Genomic DNA, 14,218 nt, shown 5'->3' with positions numbered 1-14,218 from the left:
ATACTACCTTAGTTAGCATCTCTTGGCTTTAACTTCCCAGGAAATAATGGACACAAACATATAGCACACATGGTGTACATGGAAAACTAACACTAGGACGTGGGTGAAAACCTTAAAAGGTGTCCATTATTTGCATAGAGGTATGGTGATCCTCACAACAGATCTCAGGAGGGAGTGCTAATCACATTTGACACAAAAGGAAACAGCCTTACAGAGACCAAGGGGCCCCGTAAGAAAATGTCAGATCTGAAATTTGAACCCTAGTCTGCAGCTCCTCCCCCACTTGTCCAGGCTGAGAGGCAACAGACCATCTGCCATTCCCAGTCTCTGGGGAAGCAGTGGTCCCCTGTTGTCATCATGACTAAGGATGATGGCCTCCTACTCTGGCTCTCTGACGGTGGGATAGTCCTCAGGGATTGGCAGAGGGAGAATCACAAATAAATGGTGCTGAAAGTCCTCTGTGTGGTGCCCCCTCTGAGAACATCTCTGGGCCAGAGAGGAGCCCAGATGCTGCCACCCAGAATCTGGGGTCCTCAGTTCTGTTTCATATCACAAGTGCAAAGCTCCACTGTGACATCTCCATCATGTGCTGCTCGTCCCTTGGAAGCCCTGTTGTACTGGGATTTGCACCTTCTCAGGGCAGCCCCTCATGTCTCTGCTTCTTGGAAGGTCTGTTCTGATAAGGCACATGGTTTAACAAGGAAAAAGCAGAAATGACAGACAGTGAGTCATGGCTCTGCCATATGCAAGCTGTATGACCTACTTCGGGAGACTCGTGTTCTTTGAGCTGGTGTTTCTTCACTGCTAAAACCAACTAGGGGTGACACTCCCAGTACATTAACTTTCTGTGGCTTCAGAGTAGACCTCTGCCCATAGGTAGATGTTATAGAAAAGCTGGTATTGACAAGCAGAGAAGGACCTGTAAGACATTAACATCCTTGAATAAATTATTGTTGTTTTGTTGTAAATGAAGGAGAATAAAGAAAGCTAAAGCTTTTGTAAACAAGGAAATCTTATTTTCCGTGCAACCAATTGTATTGGCTGCCAGGTTAAATCAGTTCATGACGTCTAGATTAAAAACAACCTTGAAAGATGACGGGACTTTTCTTGTTTTTTAAGCATTCTCATAAGACTGCCTCCTTTAATTCTCTCACCAACTCTGAAGGAGACTTGGTGGACAGTATCTTGTCTCTTGGTAAAACTATGCCAGGGAGAAGGGTGGGGGAAGTGATCTGCAAGCACGTCACAGAGCTCTTCCAGCAGAAACAGTGTGGCCTCACTCTTCTTGCTCCCAGGCTGTGGCTGACTTGCTGTCGACCGGGTTCAGGACTTTGAGCTCCTGCTCAAACACTCAGAGCCTCTACATTTCCATCCAGTTGAGGTCTAACCTCATTTTTTTCTTCATTTGACTTTTCCATCCAGTTGAGTCTAACCCCTGAGGACATCTCATTTGACTTTTCCCACGCTGTCTCCCTGGGTCTTTCCCTGCATCCTCGGGTGCTGAGGGTAGGACCCTTGCAGTTCCTTGCACACATACACCCTCGTGAAGGGCCTTCCTCCTTGGTTTGCCGGTCAGCATCAACTCCAGCCCCCAGGGCCCAGCTCCACTCTCCTTCAGGAAGTCTTCCATGACTTGTCTAGGAATCTGTCTTCTTCCTTTAACTCCTTGGCCTGTGGTTGGGATGTGTACACCTCTCTGCTTCATAACCTGTGAGCTTTCTGTGCCTCTGATTCATCCCTTTGTCCAGCCCCGTCTGGAAGCTCCAGTTGTTTAGATATGAGCACATCTCTGGGCTTGTCGGGGTGTGTGCACGCCGCTGCTTCATGGGCGGTGAGCTTCCTGAGCATTTGATTCATCACTTTCTCCAGCTCCACCTGGAAGCCTTAGGGTACATGCTTGATCTAGGTTTGCTGACAGAAGAGAGGAACCAAGAAAATGGCTCTTGGTAGTGCCAAGTATTGGCCAATTTTCCAGATCTGATGGAGCCTATTAGGCACTAAATGTGTTGTTTGCTGTTGGTTGCTTTAGCAATGATTTTTTTTTTTAGTAGATGAACAACTCCTTTCTTTTACTGTTGTGTTTAATGTTTTGTGTTCACACTCTTTGGCAGATAAAATATAAATGTCCTCCTCTGCCCCTAAATTTTTCTCCCTCATGACAAGCTCTCCTGCCCTGTGGGTATCAGGGGCTGCATGACAATGTCATGTCACCCTATAGGTTGTCCCTCATTCTTTTCAGTTTTGTCTTTTTTTAAATACTCAAAACTAACTTCCGAGTACTTCACCCTTTCTCTCTTGTACCTCAGATGATGTTTCTTTAGCGCTGGAAATTTCTCCAACAGTAGACATTTGTAGTCATTTCACCATGTACTCAAAACTCGTGACTAGAAACTGACTCGTATCTGATCCTCCAGTGGGTTTCTGAGGTTGTAAATCTCCCAGAAGGAGATGCCCATATTTCCCCCTTGAAGCTGCTGGTAGATTCAGACAGCCAGGAAGCTCAGCCCTGGGGTTAGCAGTGCAGCTTCTTACAGACTACAGCACCGGAACACCCTCCTCCCTACAGGAGAATCATTTTTAAAGCAAAGCATTCGGAAAACATAAAACTATAAAGAGAAAAATTACAATCCTGTCACTCAGAGGTAGTCACTATTCTCATTATGTTTATGGCCTTTCCTTAAAAAAAGTCATTTGCAATCAGCTAAAATGAGATGGATTGTTAGTGTTGGCCGCAAGGGACTCCAATGTGTTGACAATGACGAGGATGGCACAGTATAGGACAGAGTTCAACTCTGTTATTCATGGAGTCAATATGAATTGTGCTTGACTTGACAGCACCTAACAGCCCAACAATAATACAGATGTCCCACTTTGATTTTTTTATATTCAGGGGCTTAGTGGTAAGAATCTGTGCTGCAATCCCAAAGGCACACGCATGGTTCGAGGCCACCAGCTGCTCCGCGTAAGAAGGATGGGAGTGCGATTAACGGCTTCTGAAAACCTGCTGGAGGGTCAGCTATGGGTCGGTTCTGACTCTACATTAAATAACAACAAACAAACATCATTGTGACCCTTCACAGTTCCCTGTAATATAAAATCTCTATAACTAAGTCCTGTGAATATATGTTCTTTTCTGTTTATAAAAGTAAACATGTGCATAAAATAAAAGTTGCCAACTCCAAGTGACCCCCTAAGGATAGAGCAGAACTGCCACGTAGGGTTTCTGGGTCTGTAATCCCCTCACAATCAGACTATCACATCTTCCTTACGTACATAAAGTGACTGGTGGGTTTAAACCGTCTCCTTTCCAGGTACCACTCGAGCTCCTATAACCACCCTGCCAGCAGGACTCCTGCAGAACCACATTGATTGTGTGGAGTTGATCCCCTCTCATAGCAACCCTGTGCACAGAGCAGAACTGCCCACGGAATTTCCAGGGCGAGAAATCTTTCCTGACACAGACCACCACATCTTTCTCTTGCAGAGCAGCTGGTGGGTTTAAACCTCTGATCATTTGGTTAGAAGCTAGGTGCTTAACCAACTGTGCCACTAAGGCTCCTTTGCTTATATTTACTTTAGAAGATTTGGGGGAGGAGAGTCCGGTAAAACAGAATGAGAGTGGCCTGCTAATTATAACCCATCGTGCAGCTCCAGCCACTTTTAAGATGGGGGGAGGGGAGAACCAGACCAACACAAACCAAAAAAATGTGTTGCCATTGACTCTATCAGAACCTACTCAGAGCCGACCCCCACAAAGGGTGTCTGAGGCTGTAAACTGCATGCGAGGAGATTGTCCTCTTTCTTCTGAGGAGAGTGTTTCATTGAGACCATTTCTATACCATCAAGACTGCGTGATACTCCCAGTCTGACTCCCTTCACTTGGTAAGTCCCTTTCATGCTCTCATTCATCTGCATTTTTATTAACATTGTTTTAAGTGCTTGGGTTCTATTCTAGAAAGGCATCATGATTTATTTAATCAGTTCCTAGATTTTCTGATCCTTAAATTATTTTCAGGCTGAGACTTTGATAAACAATGCCAGGGTGAAGCCCTTGGCATGTAAAGTTTTGTATGTCAGGCTGGTTCCTCAGTGTAGGGTCTCAGAATTTTCTATGAAAGTGTTTCTAGGAAGACTGTATCAGCAAGATCTATCATTTGACTGACTGCAGAACATTCTGGGACAATCCTGCCTCTTTGCTATTGTTAACATGTTGCTGCACACTTTTAAATTGACGACTGTGCTTAGAAACACATTTTGCTGTCATTTGCTGTGTATTAACCTCCAAACATGGCTTGTTGGTGCAGCAGCTGTCACCTAGTCCCAGTCCCAGCTGAACTTGTAGTGTCCCATCGCTCAGTCTTCTCCAATGCACTAACCCAGGTGGCTTGATCTAATTTCCTTTATTCTTCAGAGCCAGAGAATGCTGATTTGGAGGAGTTCCTGAGCCCAGTGGAAACGCCTACAGGACTGGTGGGCATGGCAGCTGCTTTACAACCTGTCCCAGCCAAACCTTCGGCCCTGCAGAATATTTCCCTCAAGCACCTAGGAACTGAAATACAGTAAGTGTGGGTTTCTGAGCCATAGGCAGCCCCTTCTGCTGAGTCTTGCAGTGGCCAGTTGCTTCCACTACAGGGAGCTGGGGAGATTTCTTCTCATCTAATCATATGATTGTTGTTTACCATCAAGTCGGAACCGACCTACAGCTGACCAATGGCAGGTTTTCAGAGGCAGTTAGTCACAGAAGAAGAGATTGCCCATCCTTCTCCCATGGAGCAGCTGGTGTACCTTTGGGATCGCAGCACAGCTTCTGCCACTAGGCCACCAGAGCTCTCAATAGTATATTTTTAAATCTGGTTATAAAATAGCCCATGTTCTTTGTTGGAAGTTAGAAAGATGTAGCCAGGCTTCTGCTTGGATGGCTCAGACAAGCACTCTGCTACTTTACAAAAGGCTATAGTTTGAACCCACCTAGATATGCCTCAAAAAAGGGTTTGCTGATCCACCTGAAAGATCACAGCCCTGAAAAGCCTGTAGAATAATTTTACTCTGAACATGGGGTTACTATGGGTCAAAATCCAGTCAGAACAACTAAGAACAACCATGACAGAAAGTTATAAAGAAAAAAAACTTAAAAGGATCCATCATTTCGTCACCTAGATGAGCACTGTTAACATTTGGTAATTGTCCTCTGTTTTCTATGTGCACATATATGTAATATCAGATCATAATATGGTAATGCTTTCATAAGTGTTTCCATGTGGCAAATTCAACAAATTGCTCACTTTTTACATGTACGGTTTATTACATATCAGTCATATTTAAACTAATTTTCCATTCCCATTGTCAAGCTTTGCTTTAAATTATTGTTGTTATATAACGTAGAGCCGGAACCAACCCATCGCTGACCCTCCAGTGGGTTTTCAGAGACAGTAAATAGCATGAAAAGAGATTTCTCATCTTTCTTCCATGGAGCAACTGGTGAATTCAAACTGTCTACTTTGGAATTGACAGCCCAGTTCTTTACCACTAAGCATCCTTGCTTCAAAGAGTTTCTTAAAAGACAGTGTGTGACCTTGGGGTTAAGAGTCTGGTCTTTAGAGCCAGACCTCCTGGGTTTGTATCCCGGCTACACCACTGTAATCAGCTGTGCTGCACTAAGCGAGCTATATTCTCGCTCGCTCTCATTGTTGTCAAGTTGAAACTGACTCATAGCTCACCCTCTATTGAGGTTTTAAAGGCTGTAAATCACGTGGGAGGAGTTTGCCCCTCTTTTCTGCCTCAGAGCTACTGATGGTTTCAAATTGCTGGAGTTAATTTGGGTTAATAATGCAACTCTCTGTGAACTAGGCCACCAGAGCTCCTTCAGGATGCTCTGTTGTTGTTGTTGTGTGCCGTTAAGTCAGAACTGACTCATAGCTGACCCTCCAGGCAGCTTTTCAGAGCAGCTTTTCTGTAAATAGCATGGGAGGAGACTGTCCATCTTTCTCCCATGGAGCAACCAGCAGATTCAAACTACCTGCTTTTAGGTTGGCAGTGCAACTCCTTACCACTAGGCTACCAGAGCTCACCCAAGTTACATTAGTAAGAATAGGTAGGATAGTGCTTGACTTCTAAGATTAGTGCAGTGTTAAATGGCGGTGAGCTTCTTGGCCCATGGAGCAAGAAACAGACTGCCTTCAACAGGAGGCTTGTTGTTGGCTGGCACAAGGTCGCTCCTGGCATTTGGTGGAAATAGATTTGCAAGCACACCGGTCGGGAGCTGTTCACCTTCCAGCTGAAATTTCTTTCCTGGCAGAGGAGGGGTGCCCCTGGGTTCTTATCTACAGCACTAAAAAGCTTTGTCATTTTCTAACTCTTACCCAAGTAGAGCAGGGACCAAGCCAAAGAGCTGATGAGAAACCCACTTGTGCACACAGCTGAGAGAATGGTGTTCTGACTGAAAACTGTCCTGAACTCTTCCTTAGCCTGAACTATACCGTTACTTCCCTAATAAACTCTCAATCCTAGGTACGGTCTGTGAATTCTGTGTAGCCGTCACACAGATTTACTGAAACTGACAGAGAAGTAGAGGTGCTGTGGGAGGAATGTTTGGTGTCAGAACTATTAAAAAAGTTGGAGAGTGAAGGCGAACCTGATGTCTGCCTCACAGGAATTAGCCTTAGATTGTTGATCTTGGCAGTCTTCCTTGCCCCTTGTAAAGTTAGAGGTCAGATGCCCCAGTCAAAAATTTTGACAGTGTACTCAGCACACAGCAATTTCCCTCTGCTGGCTTCAGTGGTTGAATTTGCCTGAATAGCTTAGACGATTAGCAGAGAGAAAGAAGTAGGCTTTGGGGAAAGGCCCTGAATGCCTTTTGGGCTGCTGGCTGCATGCAGAGCTTCCCACAGACAGTTGTGTGGAGAGTCCTGGAGCCCAGGAGAGAGATTTGGACTGGAGAAAGAGCTTTGGGAGATACAGGGCTTGCTGGACCTCCCGGGGAGAGTAGGTGAGGAGGACACCTAGTGGAATGGTCCCTCAGGAGTTGCAGGAGGGAAGTAGGTGCTCAGCACGGCCTGTATAGGGAGCCTGGTATGTTTAGGTGGATGTCTGAGAAGTCCAGCAGCCAGGCAGTCACATACTCTGGGTCGTCTCCCCGAGATGAAATCCATTGATACCTAAAGGAGGCCCTGAGTAGCAGAAGTAGAAAAGAGAAAAATGCAGAGACCAGGAAAGGAAGGAAGTTTCAGAGCATCAGTCATTTCCTGTCATTTGTAATAAACCACAGAAAATACTGGCCAAGATTTCAAAAAAAAGTGCCCTGTTCTGTGCAGGCCCAGACAGCTTGGTTAGATCAGAGGTACTGCTGCTGTGTCCTCAGCCCCTCATCCTGGCTGATCTTGGGAATCTGCTGTTAGGCCTGCCATGAGCCAAGGTCATGTTCAAGGAGTGTGGGAGCTTTCTGAGCACTGTGCTAAGTGCTCTATGCTCTCTCTGAGTGAACAAACTTGTGAAGCCATATCATTAATGGAATCAAGCATCCAGGTTTGATGCTCAGGCCACAGTTTAAGAACTCTGAGGCTTTGGGCAAGTTTGTTTATACTCTCTGGTATCAGAGATTGAGGGTGGAGACCCTAACCACTTATGTGAGGAAGATGGTGTCAAAGGTGCAGAGTGGATCCCTGGAGGAAGTTTTCAGACACAACCTTGTTTGCTGGAAGTGAAGAGGGCTTGAAATATTTGTTGAAGCCTTCAATATGGATTGCGTCTCACCATCAAAAAGACAAAGATGGAAGCAGAGGGATGAGGATATGCTGCAGTGGGGTGATTTATCATGGGGTTGCACAATTTGATGAGGGGGGCTGAGGGAAATGGGAAGAATCTGATATGAAAAACAATATATTCAAATTTTGTGAATAAACTAGTATAATAGAGGGGGAAGAATACAAAGATACCACTGGACCAAAATAGATGAAGAAAAGGTTGAAATTGCCAGTGATTTCATCTTATTTGGATCCACAATCAACACCCTTGGTGCCAACAGTCAGGAGAACAAGAAACTAATCGCATTGGGCAAGTCTGCTATCAGTGATCTGTCCAAATTACTGAGGAGCAGTGATGCCAGTTTGAAGACTAAGGTGTGCCTGATCCAGGTCATCATCTTTTCAGCCATTTGCTATATGTCTGAAAGCTGGACAGTGAATGAGGATGACAGGAGAAGAATTGATGCCTTTGAGTTGTGATGTTAGAGTACTGAATATTCCGTGGACTATAAAAACCCACAGATATATCTTGGAAAAAGTACAGTCAGAGTGCTCCTTGGAGGCAAGGATAGTGAAAATTTGCCTCACATAATTTGGGCATGTTGCTAGGAGAGGCTATTCCTTGAAGAGGGACATTATACTTGGAAAGGTGGAGAGTCAGCAAAAGAAAAAAAGACTCTCCATAGGATGGATTGACAGCAGGGACTTAATGATCAGAGGTGGTGAGGATGACACAGGATAGGACAGGGTTCAGATCTGTTGTTCATAGAGTTGTTCTGAATAGTCAACTTGAAGGCACCTAATAACAACAATATCAGTCAGCCTCTTTTTGTCAATCAAGAGTAAAAATAATGCTTTTATCATTGGACTCTTGTGAGGATTAAATTAATTACATACATATAGAGTGTTTCTTGTCAGAACAGAGCAGGGCAACACTGCATGGTTCAAAATTGGGAAGGGTGTACGCCAGGGATGTGTCCTATCTCCATACCTTTTCAACCTGTATGCAGAGCAGATTATCCGAGAGGCTGGGCTCTATGAGGAGAAGCGTGGCGTTAGGATTGGTGGAAGATCTATCAACAATCTGCGTTATGCAGATGACACAACCCTGCTCACTGAAACTGAGGAGAACCTCATGCACTTACTGCAGAGGGTCAAGGACTACAGCCTTCAGTACGGACTGAGGCTCAATGTCAAGAAGACAAAAATACTCACTACTGGACCAATCGGTAGCATCAGGATGGATGGTGAAGAGATTGAGATTGTTCACAGCTTCAGTTTGCTCGGCTCCACGGTCAACACTCTTGGCACCAGCAGCCAGGAAATCAAAAAACGTATTGCGATGGGAAAGTCTGCTGTTAGGGACCTCTCTAAAGTACTCAAGAGCAACGGTGTCTCTCTGGAGACTAAGGTGCACCTGATATAGGCCATGGTTTTTGCAATAACTTGTTATGCATCAGAGAGTTGGAAAATGACTAGGAATGATAGAAGGAGAATTGATGCCTTTGAGCTGTGGTGCTGGAGAAGAGTATTGAATGTACCATGGACTGCCAAGAAAACAAACAGATTCATCCTAGAGAGGGTTAAACTAGGCTACTCCTTGGAGGCAAGGATTCTGGGGCTTCGCCTGACATACTTTGGACATGTTGTAAGGAGAGACAGGTCTTTAGAGAGGGACTCATGCTGGGCAGAGTGGAGGGACAGCGCAGGAGGGAAAGACCCTCTATGAGGTGGATTGATTCAGTGACTGGGGTAATCGGGATGGGTGTGTCAGAGGCAATGAGACTGGCACAGGATAGAGCAGGGTTTAGGTTTGTTGTATATAGGGTCGCTATGAATTGCAAATGACTCGACGGCACATAACAACAACATAGAGTGTTTACTGTAGAGCCTAATCTCATGGAAGGGTCCAGACTGTAGTTATAATTATCATCCTCATTTGCAAATGAGGAAGCTCAGGCTCAGAGAAATGATTTGATCAAGGTTATCCTTCCAGAAAATGTCTCTATGACCTCTCTATACTGGCCAAGTCACAGGACTTTTAAACCTAGAGTCAAACCACAGAAAATGGTCTGGAAACTGCTCCAGGCAAATATGATAACTATATGAAATGAAGGCTCTATCTAAGCACAGTGGTTAAGCTGGATCGTGGCCACCTGGGCTGTATTAAAAGCTTGTGATTTCCCCTGTCACGAGAGATGTGTTTTTGACTTCACGGTCCTGTGCCGCCTTGAAGGTGGGGTTTTGTGCCTTCTCACTCTGTCAGTCATAAAAGTACACTCCCATTCAATGCTTCTTCTATACTCAAGTGGACCAAAAGGCTAAATTTCATTTTTAAAAATTAATCTGTGATTAAAAAAAACCACAACTGATCAAATGTTGGTTCTTTGAAAAGGGGAATAAATTTGACAAACCTTTAGCAAGATGAAAAGAGAGAAGATTCAAATTATTAACATCAGATAACAATAAAATACCATTACATACCTTATAGAAACAAAAATTATAAAGGGATATTATGGATAACTGCAACAAAGTAGAATGCTAAGATGAAATGAACAAATTCCTAGACAGACTCAAACTACTAGGAATGCCTCAAAGTAGGGGAAGTAGAAAATCTGTATAAGAAATAGATTGACATAGTGAAAGTTTACAGAGTAAATTAGTTTTCCATTCAATGACATGCACTCATTTTGTTTCATAACATTAGTTGCAATTTCTGAAAAGTAATTGCACTCTTTCTACTTCTTCCCTGAGTTCCCCATATCCATTTGTCCTTCCTTGTCCCTTTCTGCCTTCTGAGTTTTGTTTCGAGGTAAATGCTGCCCTTTTGGTCTCTTACAGCTAATTGTCTGGAGGAGGCTATTTCTCACAGGTGTTACTCATCACTTTTTAGGCTTGTCTGCAGTTTGGTGTAAAGATGATCCCCTGGGTGTGGCTTCAGTGCCTGAAAGTATATGTAAGGGCTACAGTCAGGAGTTCTACCACTTTGTCAGATCAATAAGTCAGGTCTCTTATAACTTTAAATTTTGTTCTAAAATTTCTGCTATTCTTTCCAAGACCACCTTTGCTCCTGACCTTTTGGCAGTGGCAGCCGGGCACCATCTAGTTCTTCTGGTCTGTGGGTAGTGGAGCCTGTGGTTCACATGATCTTAGTCCTTTCGACTAACCATTTCTCTAAGTCTTTTCTTCACACTTCTCTTTTCTGGATTGGAAACAATAGCAGCATCTTAGATTGCTGGTAACTAGTGAATAACTTTAGAGAATAAGAATGAATTTTCTGACAGTTCTAGAGGCTGAAAGTTGAAATCAGGGTCTCAGCTGTCAAAGAGCCTTTTGTGAGCCCCTCTGTCAGTCTCAGATGTCTGTCTGCTGTCTTTAGTGTTTCTTTGCTCGTAGACAGGGCCTCAGATATTATGTGTCTCTGTATCTGTTCTACTTTTTTTAAAGAAATTATTAGGTTTGAGACTCATCCTACTCCTTTGTGGACTTGTTCTAGTTTTCGTCAGCTTCAACTTGCACTTTCATATGAACAATTGATGGTCTGTTCCACAGTCAGCGCCTGGCCTTGTTCTCTGTTGTCTCTCCACAGATGCAGTCATTTGATTCCGTGTTTTCCATCCCATGAGGTCCATGAGCATAGTTTTTAAAAATATTTCCATAAGTAAGTCATTGGTCCTACAAAATTCTGTCATGCTATTTTCAGCTTCATTTCTATCACCAAGGGCATATTTTCCAACCACCAATATTCTTTGTTTCCAACTTTCACATCCCAATCACCAATGATTATGAATGTACTTAGGTTGCATGTTTAACTTCAGACTGCAGACATTGGTAGAAATCCTTCATTTCTTCATCTTTGGCTTTAGAGGTTGGTGCATAAATTTGAGTAATAGTTGTATTATAAGGTCTTTCTCATAAGTGTGTGGTTATATCCTATGACTGATGGCGTTATACTTTGGATTAGATCTTGAAATGGTTTTTCTGATGATGAATGTAATGCCATGCCTCTTTAATTTGCCATTACCAGCATAGTAGGCTATATGACTGATAACTGAAAATAGCTACTACCAGTTGATTTCTATTCAAATGACTATGATTAGTAATTAATGGGGCCTGGAGCCTCCACTCTGAGAGTTTGGCTGCTAGCTAGCATCTTGATGGCAGTCCTGTGAGTCACATAAGGGAAGTTTTGGGATGCTCTTTGATGTGTATTACAGCTCTTTTCCCTCCAAAAGCGGATGTTCTTGAGCCTTTGCCTAGGGTGGAGGTCTGCTGAAAGGTGTGACTTTAAAACCCTTCAGGGGGAGGGGATGGGATTGAAGGCCAGGGCATTCCTTAAATGACATAGCAGTCTTTCGTCTATTTGCCGAACTGAACAACTTGGTGTTGCTGTGATGCTGCACATTATTCCATAGTTTTGTCAAATACCATAGTGGTTACCCATTATGTACAGTGTTTGAATGAGCTTCCAAATTGATTTATGCCGGGAAACAGGAGTGGCATCCGCTTCCTAAACTAGATGCCTCTGGAAACTCTACACACTCTCTAAACTCTGTAAGTGTACAGAAATTATGTTAGTTATAGAACAGAGTTCAGGTCTTTTGTGGAAAGCTTACTCTCAGTCATATTCTACTTGAAATATTTAACCACTGGTAAATTAAACTAGTGCTGTTATATCTGGAGGAAAACTCTTCCAGTTTGTACATCACTCTTTGTCAATGTACTGTATGAAGTAACCTGGGTTTGCTGTGATGCTGAACCTTGTACCACTGGGATATCAAATACCAGAATGGTTTCCCAATGTGAACAGTGTTTGGTGGAGCTCCCGGTTGTAAAACAGGTTTGGAAGCAGGAGTGGCATCCACTTCCTAAAACCACATGCCTCTGGAAAACTCTAAAAACTTGAAGAAATGATGACAGTTATGGAAAGACATTAGGTCTTTTGTTCATAGAGTTACTAAGAGTCACACTCAACTCCGTGGCAATTAACAATAACAACAATGCCTAGGATATCAATTTTATGAGTTCCACTTTCTTTTGGACAACTTTCAATTTTCCTAGACTCATATTTTCCATATTCTAGTTATTGACGAGCTACTTGCAGATGTTTCTTCTCATTTTGAGTCATGCCACATTAGCATATGAAGGTCCTGTAAGCTTTACTTCATCCATATCATTTAGATCAGCTTTACCCTAGTGAGGGACCTCTCCCCTAGTCCTGTTTTGAATACCTTCCAACTCAAAGGGCTTAGCTTCTGGTACTGCCTCTAACAGGATTCTGTGGTTCTCAATGTCTATTGTTTCCAAAGTAGAGAGTCAGTCCTGCTTCCCATCTTTCTTAGTCTGCAAGTTAAACTGAAACATGTTGGTCATGGGTAATCCTGCTGGTATTTGAAATACCAGTGGCATGGCTTCTAGCATCATGTTGTTCTTGTTGTATATCATTGAGTCAGAACCGACCCAGAGCTGACCCTCCGGTGGGATTTCAGAGGCAGCAAATCACATGGGAGGAGATTGCCCATCTTTCTTCCGCAGAGATGGTGGATTTGAACCTCACAGTTCCTTACCACTAAGCCACCAGCGCTCCAGCATCATCACAACATGTAATTCACTGCCATTTATTCACACTCATGGAAGCAGCAAGCAAGAAAGCAAACAATGTATTGAATTGGAAACATTTTCTACAAATAACTTCACTGAATGACTAGAGAAAGAAGATGTCACTTTCAAAGCTAAGATATAACCAGCTCTAACCATGCCATTTTCAGTTAGCTCACTGAGAAGCTGGACTATATGAAGAAGGATGGCATCAAGGTTGAAGGAAACTCATCAACAATTTGCGTTATACGTATGGCACAACCTTGTTTGTTAAAAGTGAATAAAACTCAAAGTACTTATTAGAGAAAATCAAAGGCTATAGCCTTCAATATTGATTACATCTCAGTATAAAGAAAATAAAAGTCCTCACCACTGAGCCAATAGTGAACATCATGGTAAAGAAGAAAGGATTGAAGTTGTCGAGTATTTCATTTTACTTGAATTCACAATCCACCCTCATGGAAGCAGTAGTCAAGAGATCAGAAAACATATTGCATTGGGAAAATCTTCTGTCAGGGATCTCTTTAAAAGGCTAAAGAGCAAGGATGTCAGTTTGAAGACTAAGGAGTACCTGACCAAAGCCAGTGTTTTTAATTGTTTCATATACATGTCAATTAGACAATGAATAAGAAGACCAAAGAATTAATGCCTTTGAACTGTAGTATTTATGGAGAATATTGGATTTCCATGGGCTGCCAAAAAACCAAATATCTATCTTGGAGGAAGTACAACCAGATTACTCTATAGAAGCAAGGACAGTGAGACCTCTCTCACATACTCTGGGAATGTTGTCAAAAGGTGCAGTGTTGTTATCAGCCATCACGTCCAAACCGATTCACAGCTGACATCCAGTGGGTTTTCAGAGGCTGTAAATCACATGG

General features: G+C 43.2%; 1 protein-coding gene across 1 annotated transcript in view; it reads left to right on the top strand.

Annotated features, from left to right (window-relative positions):
• Window positions 1-14,218, top strand: part of TBC1D2 (TBC1 domain family, member 2) — a 61,105-nt gene that overhangs the window by 7,604 nt on the left and 39,283 nt on the right. The window contains exon 3 of the mRNA XM_006886966.1: window positions 4,412-4,559. Within this exon, the coding sequence (XP_006887028.1) occupies window positions 4,412-4,559 (148 nt within the window). The remainder of the gene's footprint in view (window positions 1-4,411; window positions 4,560-14,218) is intronic.

Source organism: Elephantulus edwardii, unplaced genomic scaffold (genome assembly GCF_000299155.1).
Source record: "Elephantulus edwardii isolate Elephantulus edwardi_28Jun2011 unplaced genomic scaffold, EleEdw1.0 scaffold00052, whole genome shotgun sequence".
NCBI classification, from domain to species: domain Eukaryota; kingdom Metazoa; phylum Chordata; class Mammalia; order Macroscelidea; family Macroscelididae; genus Elephantulus; species Elephantulus edwardii.
The sequence above is the reverse complement of the archived record's forward strand: the minus strand, read 5'-3'. Positions and strand labels throughout refer to the sequence as shown.